Source organism: Equus caballus, chromosome 6, assembly GCF_041296265.1.
Source record: "Equus caballus isolate H_3958 breed thoroughbred chromosome 6, TB-T2T, whole genome shotgun sequence".
Taxonomy (NCBI): Eukaryota; Metazoa; Chordata; class Mammalia; order Perissodactyla; family Equidae; genus Equus; species Equus caballus.
Window position 1 is genome coordinate 69,363,352 of NC_091689.1, and position 17,826 is coordinate 69,381,177.

The 17,826-nt window shown below is 38.1% G+C and overlaps 1 protein-coding gene across 8 annotated transcripts in view; it reads left to right on the forward strand.

Annotated features, from left to right (window-relative positions):
• Positions 1-17,826, forward strand: part of BICD1 (BICD cargo adaptor 1) — a 211,399-nt gene that overhangs the window by 145,469 nt on the left and 48,104 nt on the right. For all 8 annotated transcript variants that reach the window (XR_011440022.1, XR_011440023.1, XM_014740687.3 and 5 more), the window contains exon 4: positions 6,822-7,247. Coding sequence is in view for 6 of the 8 variants with exons in the window: in XM_014740687.3 (XP_014596173.1) it covers positions 6,822-7,247 (426 nt within the window). In the remaining 2 variants the exon portion in view is untranslated. The remainder of the gene's footprint in view (positions 1-6,821; positions 7,248-17,826) is intronic.

Genomic DNA, 17,826 nt, shown 5'->3' on the forward strand with positions numbered 1-17,826 from the left:
TCAGATGGATCCACATCTTCTGACCACTAAGGTTAAATCTGCTCTTTATTTCTCAGGACAAAATCTGTTGAAATTGGCCTTAATCTCCCTACGATATTTATGTGCTAAAATTTCCCAGCCTTCCTATTTCAGCTAAAATTTAGCAGGCCAACCTAGAAGGAGGATAATTTAAAATGCAGCTGCATTGGATAAGAAGAATTTTAGTTTGTACTTTATGAACTCTATGTTCATTTATTTCCGGACTAAGTCAAATGTGTTGTAATCAGTTTGACCTAATGACTTCTCATTGAAAACCTGGACTGTAAGTTTGTAAAACGAGCTTAAGATCTCGTTGTAATCACTTCTTTCTCTCTCTCTCTCTGTCAATTGCTTTCTTTCTCTGTAAATCTCTTTCGCACAGGGAAAGAGATTCTGAATTGTAAATCGATAGGAACAAAATTATAAGGAAAAGAAAGCGCCTGATTTCTTTTTTCAGCTTTAACCTGACTGAAAAGCTGTCATGTGTGCATTTAAATAATTTATTTTGGTAGTCATTGCTTAATTCTCCTGGTCAGTTTGCATTGTGGTTTGTTATAGTTATTCGTAAAAGCATTCTTGAATCTGTAATTTTAGAAGAATTTGTTTATGAATACGAGTCTATCGAGTAGTTAAGCAAAGGTGACTTGGATGTTCAAGGTCTTTTCAAGGTGCTTCCTCAGCCACAACCTCTGTTCTGATCTAAACGCTGCCACAACCTCTCAGGTCAGGTCAACAAACTGCGTTGGGCACCATGCTAGGCTGGGGAGATACAAGAGTCTATAGGGTAGGAGTCTTGCCCTCAGCCAACTTAGAGGCCAGCCCAGATGTACGCTTCTACTTCTCCTCCCTTCCTAAGCTGGTATCTATCCAAAACTATTAATTGATTTTGACAGACATAAAGGTTAAAAGGGGAAAGGAAAAATCCAGGAAAAAAAATATCCATGTGTTGACACAATTGAAATCTGATTTCTGATCATTGCCACTTCCACCCAGCTTTAGAGTATTGGGGGAACAAGATGTCTGTTAAGGAGTACAGGGGGTGGTTTCAGATCATCATTAAAAAAGGGTTACTAGGGGCCGGCCCCGTGGCCAAGTGGTTAAGTTCATGCGCTCCACTTTGGCAGCCCAGGGTTTCACCGGTTCAGATCCTGGGTGCGGACATAATACTACTCATCAGGCCATGCTGAGGCAGCATGCCACAACTAGAAGGACCTACAACTAAAAATATACAACTGTGTACCAGGGGGCTTTGGGAAGAAAAAGGAAAAATAAAATCTTTCAAAAAAGAAAGGGTTACTAGGATATCCCCTGTGTTTTTCTCATTCCTTCCCCTTCTATCACTGAATCACCAAGTGTGTGCTGAAGCTGGCCGTACCCTGGGCATTCCAGTCTTGATTTGGCTGGGGTCAGTGAACTCACAGTGGAGAAAATGAGACTTAGAAGAATTTTTTTTTTTAAATATACTTCTCAGAAACTTCTTAAAATAAGGAGTCTTTTTTGTTGTTTGTTTTTTTGGTTGCTGATGAAGAATGTAGAGGTGAAATTGAAGCAAATTTACTTGAAGTGCAAATGTTTAAAGTGGTCCCTGATTCCTACATGTCCTCTCTGCTCTCTGCACCAGCAGGAGTGTGCCCGATCCTCTCGGTGGAATCTGCCATCACTGCCTATCCCTAGTGGTAGACTGATTTACCCAGGAGGTTAATGTAGGCCAGTCTTGAGTTTTCTTGAAAGACTACCAAGGGATCCTGTGAGTGTTCATTAACCCAGACGCCGTTTCTGTGGGAATTTGGGCTATCTGGCTGATTACTGTTTACGGTTCACCCACGCTCTTCCACCGATACCTGAAATGTGGGAATCAAATGCTTAACTCAGAAGTTCAGAAAAAAAAATCCCAAACAAACAGGAAAATGTATACATCCCTTTAATTTTATTCTCTAGATGCAATATGGTAATTTTCCCAATTAAGTGTCTAATTAATTAATTTGAAATCATTTTCCATACAAAGGGCCATTCTGGCTTATTCTCTAACAGATGGGTGCGCTGTAGTGTCACCAGTCTCTCCCAATTAAGGAAATGCTGGATTTTTTTTTTCCTACTGTTGGCCTTTATTTATAGGAGTTAGCATCCATCATAAACTCTCTTTCTAATTCATGAAGTTTTAAGTATAATATTTTATGTACAAATACCACAGGTTTTTTTCAAAGAGATGATGATGGCTGGCTTTCAGTCTCAAAAATGGTCTGAATGTTGCTTTGTGCGGAAGCTCTCTATACAAATTCTATTCCTCCAGGCTAATTTGATGTTTCTATAAACAGCAAAACTACTAGCATTGTAAAATGCCTAGTTCAGAGAACTGGAGGATTCTTTCCTGCTGAAGTTCCATTTTTCTTTTGAGTATTTATTGATTATTTTCTAAATAAATGTTATTTAAATAGCACTTCTTACTCCCTCAATAGTTTCTATATATTCATCTGTTTATTTTCCATTTCCCTCCACTGCGATATAGCACCTAGAACAGAGCCTGGCCAATAGAAGGCATTAAATAAATATTTGTTGAAAGAATAAATAAACTGCTTTTTCTTTCTCTTACATCCACTCTTCAACTTAGAGAGGAAACTAAAATTTAAGATGTTTATTGTTCACCAAAATAATTTTTATTGATGATCCTAAATATGACGTATATGGGAACATCGAAGAATTGACTCTGAAAACTTTTGCCACATCCTTCTGTGTGCTGATTTGGTTCTGTGTCCAAAATAAAATCAAGTCCAACCTTATAAGTACATTTTATATCTGTATACTTTTGAAAACCAAAATGTCTGAAAGAAGTGTAGGAAGAAGCAGCAGCCATAAAGAGAGGTCAAGTGGACTGTCGATTCCCCAAGAGATCACCGGAAAATCCACTGGTGGAGTAAGGCTGTTTGTTAGACCCATCGCAGTAAGAGACCCTCGGCAGAGCCTTGGTAATGGGAGATTGAGGGGAAGAGTGGTCATAGGATTTTAGGATCTGGACTGGGTTTTGTATGATGGGAAACTGATGGGGATAGACTGAGTTTATGACGTAATAGCTTTGAGTTGGGAAGTATAACAAAGTGAGGGTCTTGATTTGAATCTTGAAGCAGCTCTTTTAGTTGGGTCTCATCTTCCAGGAGCAAGTATTTCCCACAAACAGCTAAGTTTTTTATGCCTTATCCTAGTATTGGTTAACACAGGGGCAGGAAAATTTGCCTGGTCCCCGTATTACTTAACATAGGGCAGGAAATTATGTTAGTTTCAATTTTTAGAGATGTGATGGAGGGAGGAGGGGAGAAATAATAAATTCCATGTCCCTACTATCTCACGTGTTGAACTAAAGCACTCAATGTTATCTGAGCGTTGAAAACCCTTGTTAAAATTAATTCAATCATATTTCTGTTATAAAGAACATTTCCTTCAGGGATATATTTCTATATCAGGTGATAATATCATAAGAGACCTAGGGAACACAGTCAATTTAGTTTGATTTGATTTAAACAGTATTTCAAGGATATCATTCTATGAGGCCACGTACCTTTTTAAGGACAAAAAGACGTGGTCACTGGCTCAAAGAGCTTATAGTCCCAGTAGAGAAGGCAGGTAATAAACTCATAGCCATCATGTGATTGTATATGAAAGCTGTGTGTTAGGTTTGGCAATACAGGGCCAGGTTAAGGTCTTTAGAGTTCCTAAACTCTGAAAAGATTATGGTACCTATCCCCAACCCTCTCGTAGTTAAAAATAAAAAGATTTACTAAACTTTGAAGTTACTATAAGGAATTCCAACAAAATACTGATTTTTCTCGTGGTGACTACTTTGATGTTGTCTTTAAAATATCAAACACTAATTTCTAAGTGCCTTATCATTCTGTGTCTTGGTGCCTTCGCTTTGCTGGAGCTCTAATCATATAATGCAGCCTTACAGTGATGGCACCAGAAAGGAGGGATCTGTTGGCCTGAGTGGGTCAACAAAGATTTTGGAGTTAGGAGTGGATTCTTGACTTGGGACTTAAAGGATGAATGAGTTTTCCAGATGACAGCCTTTGCCTGGACAAAGAAACACAAAACAGCTGGGTGAATATTGGGAGCTTGAACCACATTGGCTCGAGTGGAGTGAGTGAAGCTGCCCAGACAGAAAGAGGTCAGGTCTTACAGGAAGTCTACCATCAATTAAATAGGAATGACATAATTTAAAAATCTATAATGCAAACTAAATTAATGTCTTTGAGTCTAGCCCAGGAGTCAGCAAACTTTTTCTATAAAGGGCCAGATAATTAATATGTTAGGTTTTGCAGGCCTAGCATATGTCTAACAGTGTCTCATCCAATTACTCCACTCTGCTGTTGTAGTGTGAAAAGCAGCCATAAGGGCTGGCTCTGCGGCCGAGTGGTGAAGTTCACAGGCTCTGCTTCGGTGGCCCACGGTTTTGCCAGTTCGAATCCTGGGCACAGACATGGCACCTCTCATCAAGCCATGCTGAGGTGGCATCCCACATGCCACAACTAGAAGGACCCACAACTAAAAATACACAACTATGTACCGGGGGGCTTTGGGGAGAAAAAGGAAAAATAAAATCTTAAAAAAAAAAAAAAGAAAAGCAGCCATAGACAATACATAAACAACATAGTGTGACTGTTCCAATAAAACTTTATTTACAAAAATGGGTCACGGGTTGGATTTGGTCCAGAAGCACAGTAATCTTTGATAATCCCTGGTCTAATCTATCCGTTTAACAGGGATTACAGAATAACAGGTCTGCAATGCAAACTAACTAAATGTCTGCAAATGTAAGCTATCTCATAATCTGGGGGCAGTCAGAGGATTGGTTGAAATACTAGGAAAGGCTGGCAAGTGGGTGTCCTGAGTTGTCTAGGGAAAGAAAAGGAGAAGGTCAGGAGCAAGATGACTTTACAGTATATATGCAGGCCTCGAGGAAACTATGACACAAGGACACAGACTCTGTTAACCCAAGCGATTTCCGTGATTTGACTCTTTTGACTGATTCTGTCTTGGACATGTGAAATTCCAGTGATCTTGTATAGCATTGAGTGCTGGTTGTCCATCAGATATCCATTGTTCCCTCCTCCCACTGTGTTACCCAATTTTTAACTGGAAACAAAGCTACCCAGAGTAAAGGTTAGATTCTTCACCTCACTTGTAGGTGAGTGTCATATGACTAGTACTGGCCAGTGGCAATGAGGAGAAGAGATAGGGGCCACTTTTGAGGCATGTCCTTAAAAGGAGAGGATGTGCCCCTTACTTTGTCCCACTGCTTTAAACATGATCAAGATGGCAAGCTGCCCTGGATCATGTGGACCAGAGTAGGAGGCAGTGTAATAAGATAACAGGAGCCTGGTTCCTGGATGACCTTATGGAGCAAACATTCCCTACTGGCCCTTGACTGTCTACCTCCATATTGTTACCTGACAGAGAAACAAACTTCTGTCTCGACTGAGTCACTCTTATTTAGGTCTCTGTTCCGTCAGCCAAACCTACATCCTAACTAAACCTCTGTCAAAAACTGTTTTCCTAACCTTTGCAAGATAACCCATTGCACTGAGATTATGTGAAGAAGGAAGGGGATAGAAATATATGAATATATGAAAATGATAATGTCTGTGATCCCTATTCTTTAATTTTTAAAATTTTTCTTAAAATACAAGTTTCAATTAATATAAATACTAAAAAAATTTAAAACTAAACACGTAGTTTGTATTAGTATCTAATACCATGGTGACGTTATTATATTACTTTTTATCGGTTTTATTTTTTTTATTATATTCTCTTTTTGTGTCGGTTTAGAGTAGAGATCTCTTTCCCTGTGGAATTTCATGACCAAGAGGGTGTTTGAGCAGGCTCTTAACTTGATTATAATTTAAAAGAATATTATATTAATAACAATATATATGTATTTTTTGTTATTGGATAATAGGTACTCTTATTCCTGATTCTATCCTTAAGCATATAAACTTTTTCTTTGCTTCCTCATGTTACTCTCAAACATATTTTGAGATTATGTTCTTATTGTCATCCTTTAACTAATTTATCTCTGGGTATAAAAATTTTCTCATTATTAATCATTAAATAAAACAAGGTAACAGGGATGATAAAATCTTTTCCCGGATTGTGAATATTCTGAGAAACTATTACAAAAAAATATTCCTGGAGGGGCTGGCCCCGTGGCCGAGTGGTTAAGTTCGCGCGCTCCGCTGCAGGCGGCCCAGTGTTTCGTTAGTTCGAATCCTGGGCGCGGACATGGCACTGCTCATCAGACCACGCTGAGGCAGCGTCCCACATGCCACAACTAGAAGGACCCACAACGAAGAATATACAACTATGTACCGGGGGGCATTGGGGAGAAAAAGGAAAAAAATAAAATCTTTAAAAAAAAAAAAAAAAATATTCCTGGGGCCAGCCCCGTGGCTGAGTGGTTGAGTTTGCATATATATATATGCCTGATTTATTAGGCAAACGGTGCTCCCTTTTGACCATTGGGCCCCATAAAAGATATCCTAAGACAGTGGTACCTTTTCCAATTTCTGCTAAGAATTGAATGTTATATAATTTTACATGTAACATTTATATTATAACATATAATTGTATAATTATATATTATATATATAATTTCTAAGAAACTGTCCTATGTTATACTGTGTGCTTTTTATGGTTTATTTTGTAGACTAATGTTCTAATTTTTTTAAATGATTAGGTCCACTAGAGTGTTTAATGGCAGTTTTGTAAGACCCAAATTTTAGTTTTATGAATCTTCTTTATCCTACCTAATTCAGGTTGAATATGAAGGCTTAAAGCATGAGATTAAGCGATTTGAGGAGGAGACAGTGCTGCTGAATAGCCAGCTGGAAGATGCCATCCGGTTAAAAGAGATTGCTGAGCATCAACTGGAAGAAGCCCTGGAGACCTTGAAAAATGAAAGGGAACAGAAGAACAACCTGCGGAAGGAGCTGTCCCAGTACATCACCCTCAATGACAACCATATCAGCATCTCGGTAGACGGACTCAAGTTCGCCGAGGATGGGAGTGAACCAAACAATGATGACAAAATGAACGGGCACATCCATGGGCCCCTTGTGAAACTGAATGGAGACTATCGGACTCCCACGTTAAGGAAAGGAGAGTCTCTACACCCTGTTTCTGACTTATTCAGTGAGCTGAACATTTCAGAAATACAGAAATTGAAGCAGCAGCTTATGCAGGTAAGAACTCTGTTTAAGGCCGTGAGAGTGAATTTTTTGTAGATTGTGTGTAGCCTGTTGTACGATTTCTCATTCTCACATTTTCGTTCCAGATTATTTTTTTAAATATTACTTCTTCAGCTAGCAACTTTGAAAGTGCAATATTTTAGAAAGACACAACAGAAGAGGTGTTGAAGAGAAATCTCTCATTTGCATTGCTTTAAGAAATTTATCTTACAGTCACAAATTAGATTGTAATCAGGTGTGAAGGGAGACAAGCCAGCATCTTGATGCATTTCTAACAAAAGAATTCAAAGCTTTATGTACAAGTGAAATGACAAAATATGAAGTTTTCCATCACAAGCATCTGCATATAGCTTCAGGATTAATGGATACACTTCACGGCAATACTTTAAGCTTTAAAAAATATGACGGCGTTTCTATAGACAAACTACTGGATATCAGTGCTTAAAACACAAAACAGGTCTAAATCTGAAACCAAGGAGTTCTTTTTCCAACATGACTAGGCCGTAAATTTTTAGCATCCTCATGTCAAAAGTTTTGTGAAGAGTCCCGGCCTTTAAGCTTACCTCACTGTAAAATGACTTTCCAGTTTAGTCTTGCCTCCCTGCCATACCTTAATCCAGTGCTAATGGAAATGTTGTCGGAGCCCATCACCATCACCTCAGGGGCTCCTTAGTCCTACGCGTTGTTAGGCTCCACACAGATCTACTGAGCCAGGAATCTGGTTCAACAAGCTTCTCGGGTTAATTAAGTTTGAGGCTTATTCTTCAGTCTGTTATCCCTCCAAGGTTCTTTGTGCATAGCTGATAATTAGAGGCTGTAAGACTCTGGCAGTCATTTATTTTTATAGCAAACAGGGCTTATCTATTTCTGCCTCTACAGAAATGATGACAGAACAATGAAATTAGCAGAAATCAACAAGAGACTAGAGAACCAGTGAAGTTAATTTATGATTAGGTTTATTTTTAATACTACATCAAGAGTTAGGGGCTGCCCCAGTGGCGTAGTGGTTAAGTTTTCATGTTTCGCTGGCCCAGGGTTCATAGGTTCAGATCCTGGGCATGGACCTACACACCGCTCATCAAGCCATGCTGTGGTGGCATCCCACAAACAAAATAGAGGAAGGTTGGCACAGATGTTAGCTCAGGGCCAATCTTTCTGACCAAAAAAAGTAAGAGTTAATGTATCCTGCACTTCACCTGCCTGATGCTTTTGGCTATTAAAAGAGAATTCATGAGAATTTGTTTTCACAATGTTTAATTTGAATCAAGATAAGAAGGCATGAGCACTGGAAGAAAATGAATTTCATATAGACTTTTACCTGATTGCAAAGTGCAGTTCTGTGTAGGTAACAGTTTTCTATGTCTTTTTTGCTCAGTTTATACTAAGACAACTAGGTCGGTAGAAAACATATTTCCTTGTGAAAAAATTCTACATGACAGGTATATTTATCTGAATTTTTGCCCCCAAATTAAATAGAATGAATATAAAATTTTTCTTAAACTGTTACATTGGTGGCTTTAGGTTAAAAAATTAGTGGGTTGAAGCTTTCTGTTTGTTTTTATTTTGGTGGCAGTGTAGAAGATATTAGGAAGAAGAGCTGCTATGCGTAAAATAGTTCAACAGTTTTCAACCAGGTCACCTAGTGGTTGAACACTCAGAGCTGTTCTCAGCTTTAATCCTAAACGTAATCTGAGCTAGCTAACACAAAAGTCCAAAAGAGATGAGTAGTTTAATTAAAAGAATGGTGGAGAACAAGGTCTCAGCAAGAGAGTGGTTCTCAATGGGAGTGTCCTTTGCATTTGGGGTGGGACAATTCCTCTTTGTCTGAGACTGTCTGGTGAGCTACAAGAGGTTTAGCATCTCTAGTCCCAACCCATTAAATGCTGGTTACATCTCCTCAGTAGATGCGATGACCAAAAATGCCCCCATGCATTTCAAATGCTCCAAGGGTCAACCACTAGTCGACAATCATTCTTAGAGGGACAGCACTTTACTGTCCCATAAAATGGGGATGCATAATACCTTCCTAGAGTGCCATGAAGGTTTATGAGTTAATGTATGTAGTGTGCTTATAACAGGGCCGGACACACAGTAAATGCCCAATAATTGTGAACTATTATCACTATTTCAACTCTATAGTGTCTTTGATTGACTAAGCACTCAATTTATTTAGGTTTTGTTAATATTATTAACTGTTGCTGTTGGACGATTAACTCAAGCATAGTCATCTCAGAAGGAAGTAATGTGGTCGCTGGTAGGAATACAGAAGGGTAACAGTTAAGTCTCAGGGTGTGAGAAGGTCTGAAAAGGGATGTTCATTTAGGAAAAAGAGTGAGAAAAATTTGGCTGGATAAACCCTCCTTCAGTAGGCCAGAAAGCTGTGTACCTTCAAATCTTTCATCAGTGCTTAATTAATGTAGACAATTTGTAAAGATGTAGACAATTTGTAAAAGGGGTACTAGGGCCTTAGATCCTAAGGTTTGCTCCAGATTTAGTTGTGAAAACCAGGCTCAACACAGGAAGGGCTTTGCAGCTTCCAGCCTCACACCAAGAACACTAACTTCTAATTTTGTTTTAGGCAAAGTTACTGTCTATCTTCTCATAATCAGCATTTTTTAAAAACATATCCACTTTTTCTAAGAATATATTTTGTTCAAACTGTTGAGTACAAGTATAGCAGAGTATGTCTTCTCATGCAGAATTTCCTTATAATCTTTCTCCTTTGTAGGTGAGGAAGACATTTCCTCTGCCCACTCTAGGTCCTTCTGGCTGAGATACGAATTAAATTCACATGAGACAGAATAACAGGAGAAAATCAAACAAAGCTTTATAACATGTATACATGGGAGAGACTCAGGAAAACTGAGCAACTCACCAAAATGGCAGAGGTTCTCATCTGAAATACCGTCTTCAGCTACAAAGGAGGATGTTGGGGGTGGGAGGAGTCAGTTATGGGAGATTACCAGAAAAGTACAATAAACAAGAGTAAGGTTATTATGCAGATTTAAGTCCTTGCCTTCCCCATTGATAAGAGTTTCTAGAGATAATGTCATCCCCCCTTCTTCCTGGTACAGAGAGGGAGACACCTTTACAGATGGAGATTTCCCTGACAAATGTAAATGTCTCTTACAAAGGGTAACTAGTACTTTTCAGAGTTTCTCTCATGTCTGCAGTTTTTAAAAGTAACCAGCCCAAAATAATCCTCATGCCAGAGAGACATATCTTGGGGTGGCCAATTCCAATCCCCCACACCTTAGTTATGCATCCCCTTGGGCAGAATTTAGATAAATAAACAAACTATAAAAACATTAGAGGAGGGGCTGGCCCCATGGCCGAGTGGTTAAGTTTGCGCGCTCCGCTGCAGGCAGCCCAGTGTTTCGTTGGTTCAAACCCTGGGCGCGGACATGGCACTGCTCATCAAACCACGCTGAGGCAGCGTCCCACATACCACAACTAGAAGGACCCACAACGAAGAATATACAACTATGTACTGGGGAGCTTTGGGGAGAAAAAGGAAAAAAAATAAAATAAAATCTTTAAAAAGAAAAAACATTAGAGGATACATTGCCTAGAAATTATTGCAGTTGCCTTTGATGTTAATGAGGCTTGAAAATAATATGGCAATTCTATAAGCAACAGTACTTACGTACCTTGCAGCACATACTGTGTGTCAGTACACTGTTCTGGACCTTCTGAGGAGGAGGCAAGAAAACGCACTTTAAGTATGGCTATCTGAAATGCATGGGGCCAGAGGTGTTTTGAAATTAAATATTCAGAATGTAGAAAGGTAATATGCAGCATATACCATATACATTGTGATATCCCCAATGGCGTCAGGTACAGAACTGAAAGACCAACTAATAGTTACATTTCTGTAGTAAAACATGTGAGTGTTCCCACTAAGAGGAAAAAATGAGACCATAAAAGGCCTCACTCACATCAGTCAGGTGCAATTTTGCTGCTCAGGGAGTTTAGGACTGTCTGAATATGATAAAACTTCTATTTAGAGCCTCTCTGGATTTCAAAATTGTAGCTGTCATAGGCATAGCAATTGCTGTACTATTCAGGTTAGAACATCAGCATACTTTGGATGTGACAGTTTCTGTTTTTATAGTGCCCTTGTCTCTTAGGATTTCTTTTGGCCACGGTCCAAAGCCCTGCATCTGTGAGAGAGCTGTGTGCCTTCAAATCCAGCATCTGCCCTCGGTTAATGTGGACAGTTTGTGAAGATGTGGAGGGGCACAGGCCGTGACATAACACCCTATACCAGGGAATATGCAGCCTTTAAGATCTGTCTTAGGATTAAAGAAACCCTTTGAAAACAATATACCTGGGCCAAAGCCTATTGGCCTTTTCTTGTCGTACAAGGCTCCATCTGTGCATGTACATTATGTTTTCCCATCTATGGGTATTTACTTAACCTAGTTCTGAAAAGAAAATGAAAATATACATTTCTTCCTTGAGTATCAGGAATGCTGGATGAGTTGCTTCACTTCTTGGAGGCGCACTCATAAAAGGAAAGGTACTAAATTACCCCCATCACTAGTCTCCAGGATGCCCTTGTTGGAATTAGAAAAATAAGATAAGTCCTCTTCCTCAAGATATCACACTGCCACCTGCTGGGAAATGGGAATAAGAAATGTAAAAGTCTACAATGACTACAATTTAAATAGTACCTCCTGGAATTTCTCAAAAAATGAAAAATGAAATACCATGTGACCCAGCCATCCCACTATTGGGTAGCTATCCAAAGAACTTGAAATCAGCAATTCCAAGAGACTTATGCGCCCCTACGTTCATTGCAGCATTATTCACAATAGCCAAGGCATGGAAGCAACCTAAGTGCCCATTGACTGATGACTGGATAAAGAAGATATGGCATATATATAAAAATACGCACACACACGCGCGCGCACACACACACACACACACACACACACACACACACACAGTGGAATACTACTCAGCCATAAAAAATGACAAAATCGTCCCATTCACAACAACATGGATGGACGTTGAGGGTATTATGTTAAGTGAAATAAGCCAGCTAGAGAAACACAAACTCTGTATGATTCCACTCATATGTGGAAGATAAACAAACACACGGACAAAGAGAACAGATCAGTGGTTACCAGGGGAAGGGGGGAGATGGGCACAAAAGGTGAAGGGGCACACCTCTAAGATGACTGACAAATAATAATGTACAACTGCAATTTCACAATGTTGTAAACTATCATAACCTCAATAAAAAAAAAATAGTACCTCCTGGAGTTGTATCATGTACAATCTGTAGAGCTATTTATTGAAGCCGTGGTGAGAATGCCATGCCCCTTTGTAGAATTGTTGTGAAGACCAAATGGGATGGTAAATATGAAACCGTATAGAAATCACAAAATTTTATAAGTTATTACTATTGTACTGGAACCTGTCATCGGTTTTTGAGGTGCCAAGAAGGTTGCCATTTCCATTTTAGATAATTAGTCAATATATAAAGCATAGAAAGTATAGGAAAAGGCAAGCGATGGTAAATCTATATCTAAATTAGGGAGCGCTTTTTTTTCCCTGATTAATTTCCCTGAATATCTTACTGAGTTATATTTCTTCCAAGAATATGGAATAAATTACAGGAATATTTTGAATTTAGCCAATCATGCTAACTTTCACATAATATAAAAGCATATGAGAAAAAAGTATATATGAAAACATATTTTATTCATCTAAGAATCCTGTAAACTTGTCAATAGACCTTGATAGTGAACAGCTCAATTAGTGTCATTCTTTATTTACTAAGAGAAATTTTTCAGAGTGTTATTGGATACGTTATTTAGCTTTTTGGTGCCCACAAGACTCAGTTATTTCAAACAGATTATAATTGACGTTTTCCAGTGACAGTCAAGTACCTCAATTAGTTTTATTAGAATGAAAATAAGTAGATCCTATCTAGGAAAACTACCTAAATTACCTAATCTATTTAAAGGACTCGGGGCTGGCCCAGTGGCATAGTGGTTAAGTTTGCGTGCTCTACTTCGGCAGCCCAGGGTTTGTAGCTTCAGATCTCAGGCATGGACCTAGCAATGCTGGTCAAGCCATGCTGTGGCAGCATCCCACGTAAAATACAGGAAGATTGGCACAGATGTTAGCTCAGTGACAATCTTCCTCAAGCAAAAGAGGAAGATTGGCAACAGATGTTAGCTCAGGGTCAATCTTCCTCACAAAAAAACATAAAATAAAGGAATCTATGCTTATGCTAAAATTTCTGCCTTTGATAAATAGCCTCCGTTTAACTTCACATCACAGAGTCAAACTAAGGACAAAAGTCTTTGGAATTTTTTTCAGTATCACACTGGCTATGTAATTTCATATGTAATTTGAGAAAACAGTAATGTTTCTGTAAAACTGAAATTGATATGTTTTGTTGTATCCTCGTGGATGAGGAAGAAATAAAGATTCATCTCAATACAGTGTTTAGATCCACTCTATTAAAGGCAATTTAAATGTTTCCTGTAATGGTGGTAAGTGGTCAATTTGCTATATGAACCATAAGAGTTCAAAGCAATTTATATGTATTTGCTTAATTGGTTGGTGCTTATAAAAGGTATATGGGATAGATAGTATTACTATCCCCATTTTACAGATAGGGAAACTGAGGCACGAATATGTGATGTCATTCACTCAAAGTCAAAAACCTAGTAAGTACAGTTGCTACACAGAAAGAGTCATACAAATCAAATATTATCTGTGCTTAACAAAGACTCACAGAATATTTATGGGGTGAAATTAGTTAAAACAAGATCGGTCAGTTCCTGGTTTTTAAAACCGAAAGTGACAGTTTCTGAGGACAAAGTTGACAATTTAAGTTGTTAAACTGTTACAGACTTTATAAAGGTTACCTTTATGAGCATTATAGGCAAACACATTTCTCAGAAGCCTTTCTTTTTCTACCGTATTTCAGTAAACATAAAAAGAGCCTTTATAATCACAACAGGGAAGGGTCTATGTAGCTTTTCTTAAGAACAGCTTTATGGAGATATGATTCACATAGCATACAACCCAGCCATTTAAACAGTATAATTCAGTGGGTTTTAGAATATTCACAGAGTTGTGCAACCACCACCACAGTCAATTTTAGAACATTTTCATCACATCAAAAGGGAACCCTGTACCCATTAGCAACCACTCCAGCCCTAGGCAACCACTGATCTACTTTCTGTCTCAATCAATTTGTCTCCTCTGGACATTTCATACAAAAGGAACCATACAATATGTGGTCTTTCGTGACTGGCTTTTTTCACTTAGCATAACGTGTTTGAGATTCATCCCTGTTATGACATATATTGGTATTTTATTCCTTTTTATTGCCAAATAATATTCCATTGTATGGATGTACCACATTTTATTTATCTGTTTCTCAATGATGGACATTTGAGTTTCCACTTTTTGGCTGTTATGATAATGCTGTTATGAGCATTCATGTACAGGTTTTTGTGTGCACATATGTTTTAATTCTCTTGTGTTTATACCTATGAGTGGAATTGCTGGGTCATATGGTAATTTTATGTTTCACCTTCTGAGGAAGTGTCAGACTGTTTTCAAAGCAGCTGCACTGCTTTACGTCTCCACTAGCAGGGTATGAGGGTTCTGATTTCTCTACATCCTCGCCAACACTTGTGATTATTTGCCTTTTGATCATACTCTAATTGCCCTGGCTAGAATTTCCAGTACAGTGTTGAAGAAGAGTGGCAGGAGCAATCATCCCTGTCTTGTTCCTGGTCCTGGGAGGAAAGCATCCACCATTAAGCATGTTATCTGGGGGTGTTTTGTAGATGCCCTTTATTAGGTTGAGGTAGTTTTCTACTGTTTCTAGATTGTTGACTGTTTTCATCTTGAAAGGGTATTGAATTTTGTCTAATGCTTTTTCTGCATCTATTGAGATGATCATGTGGTTTTTGTGCTGTATTCTATTAGTAGAGTGTATTATATTTATTAATTTCTGGATGTTAAATCAACCTTGCATTCCTAAGATAAATCCCGCTTGGTCATGTTGTCTAGTCCTTTTTATGTGTTGCTGGATTTAGTTTGCTAGTATTTTGTTGAAGATTTTTGTATCTATGTTCATAGGAAATACTAGTGTGTAGTTTTCTTTTCTTGTAATATCTTTGGTTTTGGCCTCAGAGTGACACTGACCTCATAGAATGAGTTGAAAAGGACCCCTCCCCTTGTATGTTTTTGAGCCTTTGTCCAACTGACTGTCTTTTGCATATGTGTGTGTGTGAGAAAGAGAGAGAGAAAGATTTTTCTTTTCACCACACTCTCCAAAATATATTCCCTTCTTTTCCAGCTGCTAGATTCCCTTACCTAGTGTATCTTACTTCTAGATTGATCTTTTTTCATAGTTCTCGTTTGTCAGAATGTGGAAATGCATTGCCAGAGTTGCTTCACTTCAAGCAGAGGAGAATAAATTATTCATTTCTGAGTTTTATTTGCATATATTGATATTATGCATACCATTATAGGAATCACACCAATCATTCAGTGTCAAGTTAACAGTCAGATATCAAGATAAAGACTTTATGGAAATGAATAGCTTATAAAACGGCTTTGATTTCTTTTCCTGTAGAAGTCCTGATATGAATGGGCAAATTCTGATTATCTTTTCATTTGTTCCTTCACAAAAGAATCTGTCAGTATTCAGTGCATGTAAATGTGTTTATTTAAAAGGTAAACATTCAGTGAAATTAAAAATACTTTCAATGGAACATAATAACAACAGTAATAATACTTAACATATACTGTATACTTACACTGGACTGAAGAGTTTACAAATTCTGCATTCAGGTTTTCTGGCAAAACAACCAGCCCTATTATGAAAAATAAAATCCTCAGTTCCAGATAGAAGATGGAGATCATAGGAAGAGAAATAAGGCAACTGTTCCCAGTCATTATAGAAGGTGATAATTAACCCAGCAAGTCTCCTTGGATAAGTTCTTCACCAATGGAGGTTAAAGTGGTCTGCTTAAAATGAATAGTAATTTTAATCTTTAAAGTGCTTTGCATTTATTAATTCAAAGCACAATGTCTCTTAAATAGTTTAAGCGCTGCTTTCTGAAATTCAAATACAATTTAAGGTGCTCCAAGCCTCTCGACAGCTGAGTGAAAATATAATGCTGGAGTTGTACAAAATTATCCACAATTTAGTTATCTTTTTTGGAGGGGGCAGACCAACCTTAATTGTCTGGAAAAAATATGTATATACACATATGTGTGTGTGTATGTACATGTGTATGTATGTCTGTATGTATCAAATTTGGATATCATTCTCTATTCAAGTGATTCCACCAGAAATGTATTGAGTGTGGAAATTAGGACTGTATGTGGAGCATACACACACAAAAGAGACGTTGTTCTATTTGATGTTTTCTGGAGGTGCTGTCATGAAGAAACTGACAGACTTATCCTTTTAAGCTTAGACAATGTTTATGTTAAATTGGAATTGGCAGAGTACAGATGGGAAACTATCCTAAAGGCATTACCTCATTCATCATAACACTTTTGCCTCTAAAACCAGCTTGAGACACATTTAGTACATTTTGTTTGGCCCAGTTTTTATTTTATCCAAAGCTTTTCCTATTAAAGGGCTTTTTGAAAATAGCTTTGTCTGTTGTTATCATGTATACTAATCAAATGATGTTTAGACTTTTCAGAGCAAATTCACTTAATTTTCAACAGAAAAAGAAAACCGTAAAAAAAATCCTGAAAGAATCCATTTTCATTGAGATTGTATACAATACCAGTAATAGAATATTAGGAGATTTTCCATCTCCTTTGTTAAAAATTCAGATGACTTGAATTTTCATCAAATATCATATTACATAATTACCTAGTTTTCACTTAAAATTATTGCCCAATAGTCTGGATAAGTCAATTCATCTTCAACTATGGAGATACAATCTGTTGTATCTAATGAAACTCAGCTAAGAGGATTTTTATTCAAATGTATCCTAACTCTGAAATGAAGACATTGCTTTTGCACATACAGATGCAAATTTGTGAGACAGATGCATTTACTGTGTAGAATCATTTTGGTCATGAGAATTGAACCACAGTTCCCCAAATGTCAACAACAGCTAACATTAAAATACCCTGAGGGGCCGGTCCTGTGGCCGAGTGGTTAAGTTCACACGCTCCGCTTCGGTGGCCCAGGGTTTTGCCAGTTTGGATCCTGGGTGTGGACCTAGCACCACTCATCAAGCCATGCTGAGGCAGCGTCTCACATAGCAGAATCAGAAGGACCTGCAACTAGAATCCACAACTATGTACTGGCGGTGGGGGGGGTGCTTTGGGGAGAAGAAGAAAAATAAATAAAATACTAAAATGAAATACCCTAAGCATTAGATTCACTGTCTTACTTAATCATCAAAATGTCCCTGTGAGGCAGGCATTATTGTGCTCCTTTTATAGATTACTAAACTGAAGCTTGCCCAGAGTTACATAGCTAAGTAAATGTTTGTGCCAAGATTTGACTCGAGTTCTCTGATGCTGCGGCCCCGGTTTTTCTACCTATAATAATACTATT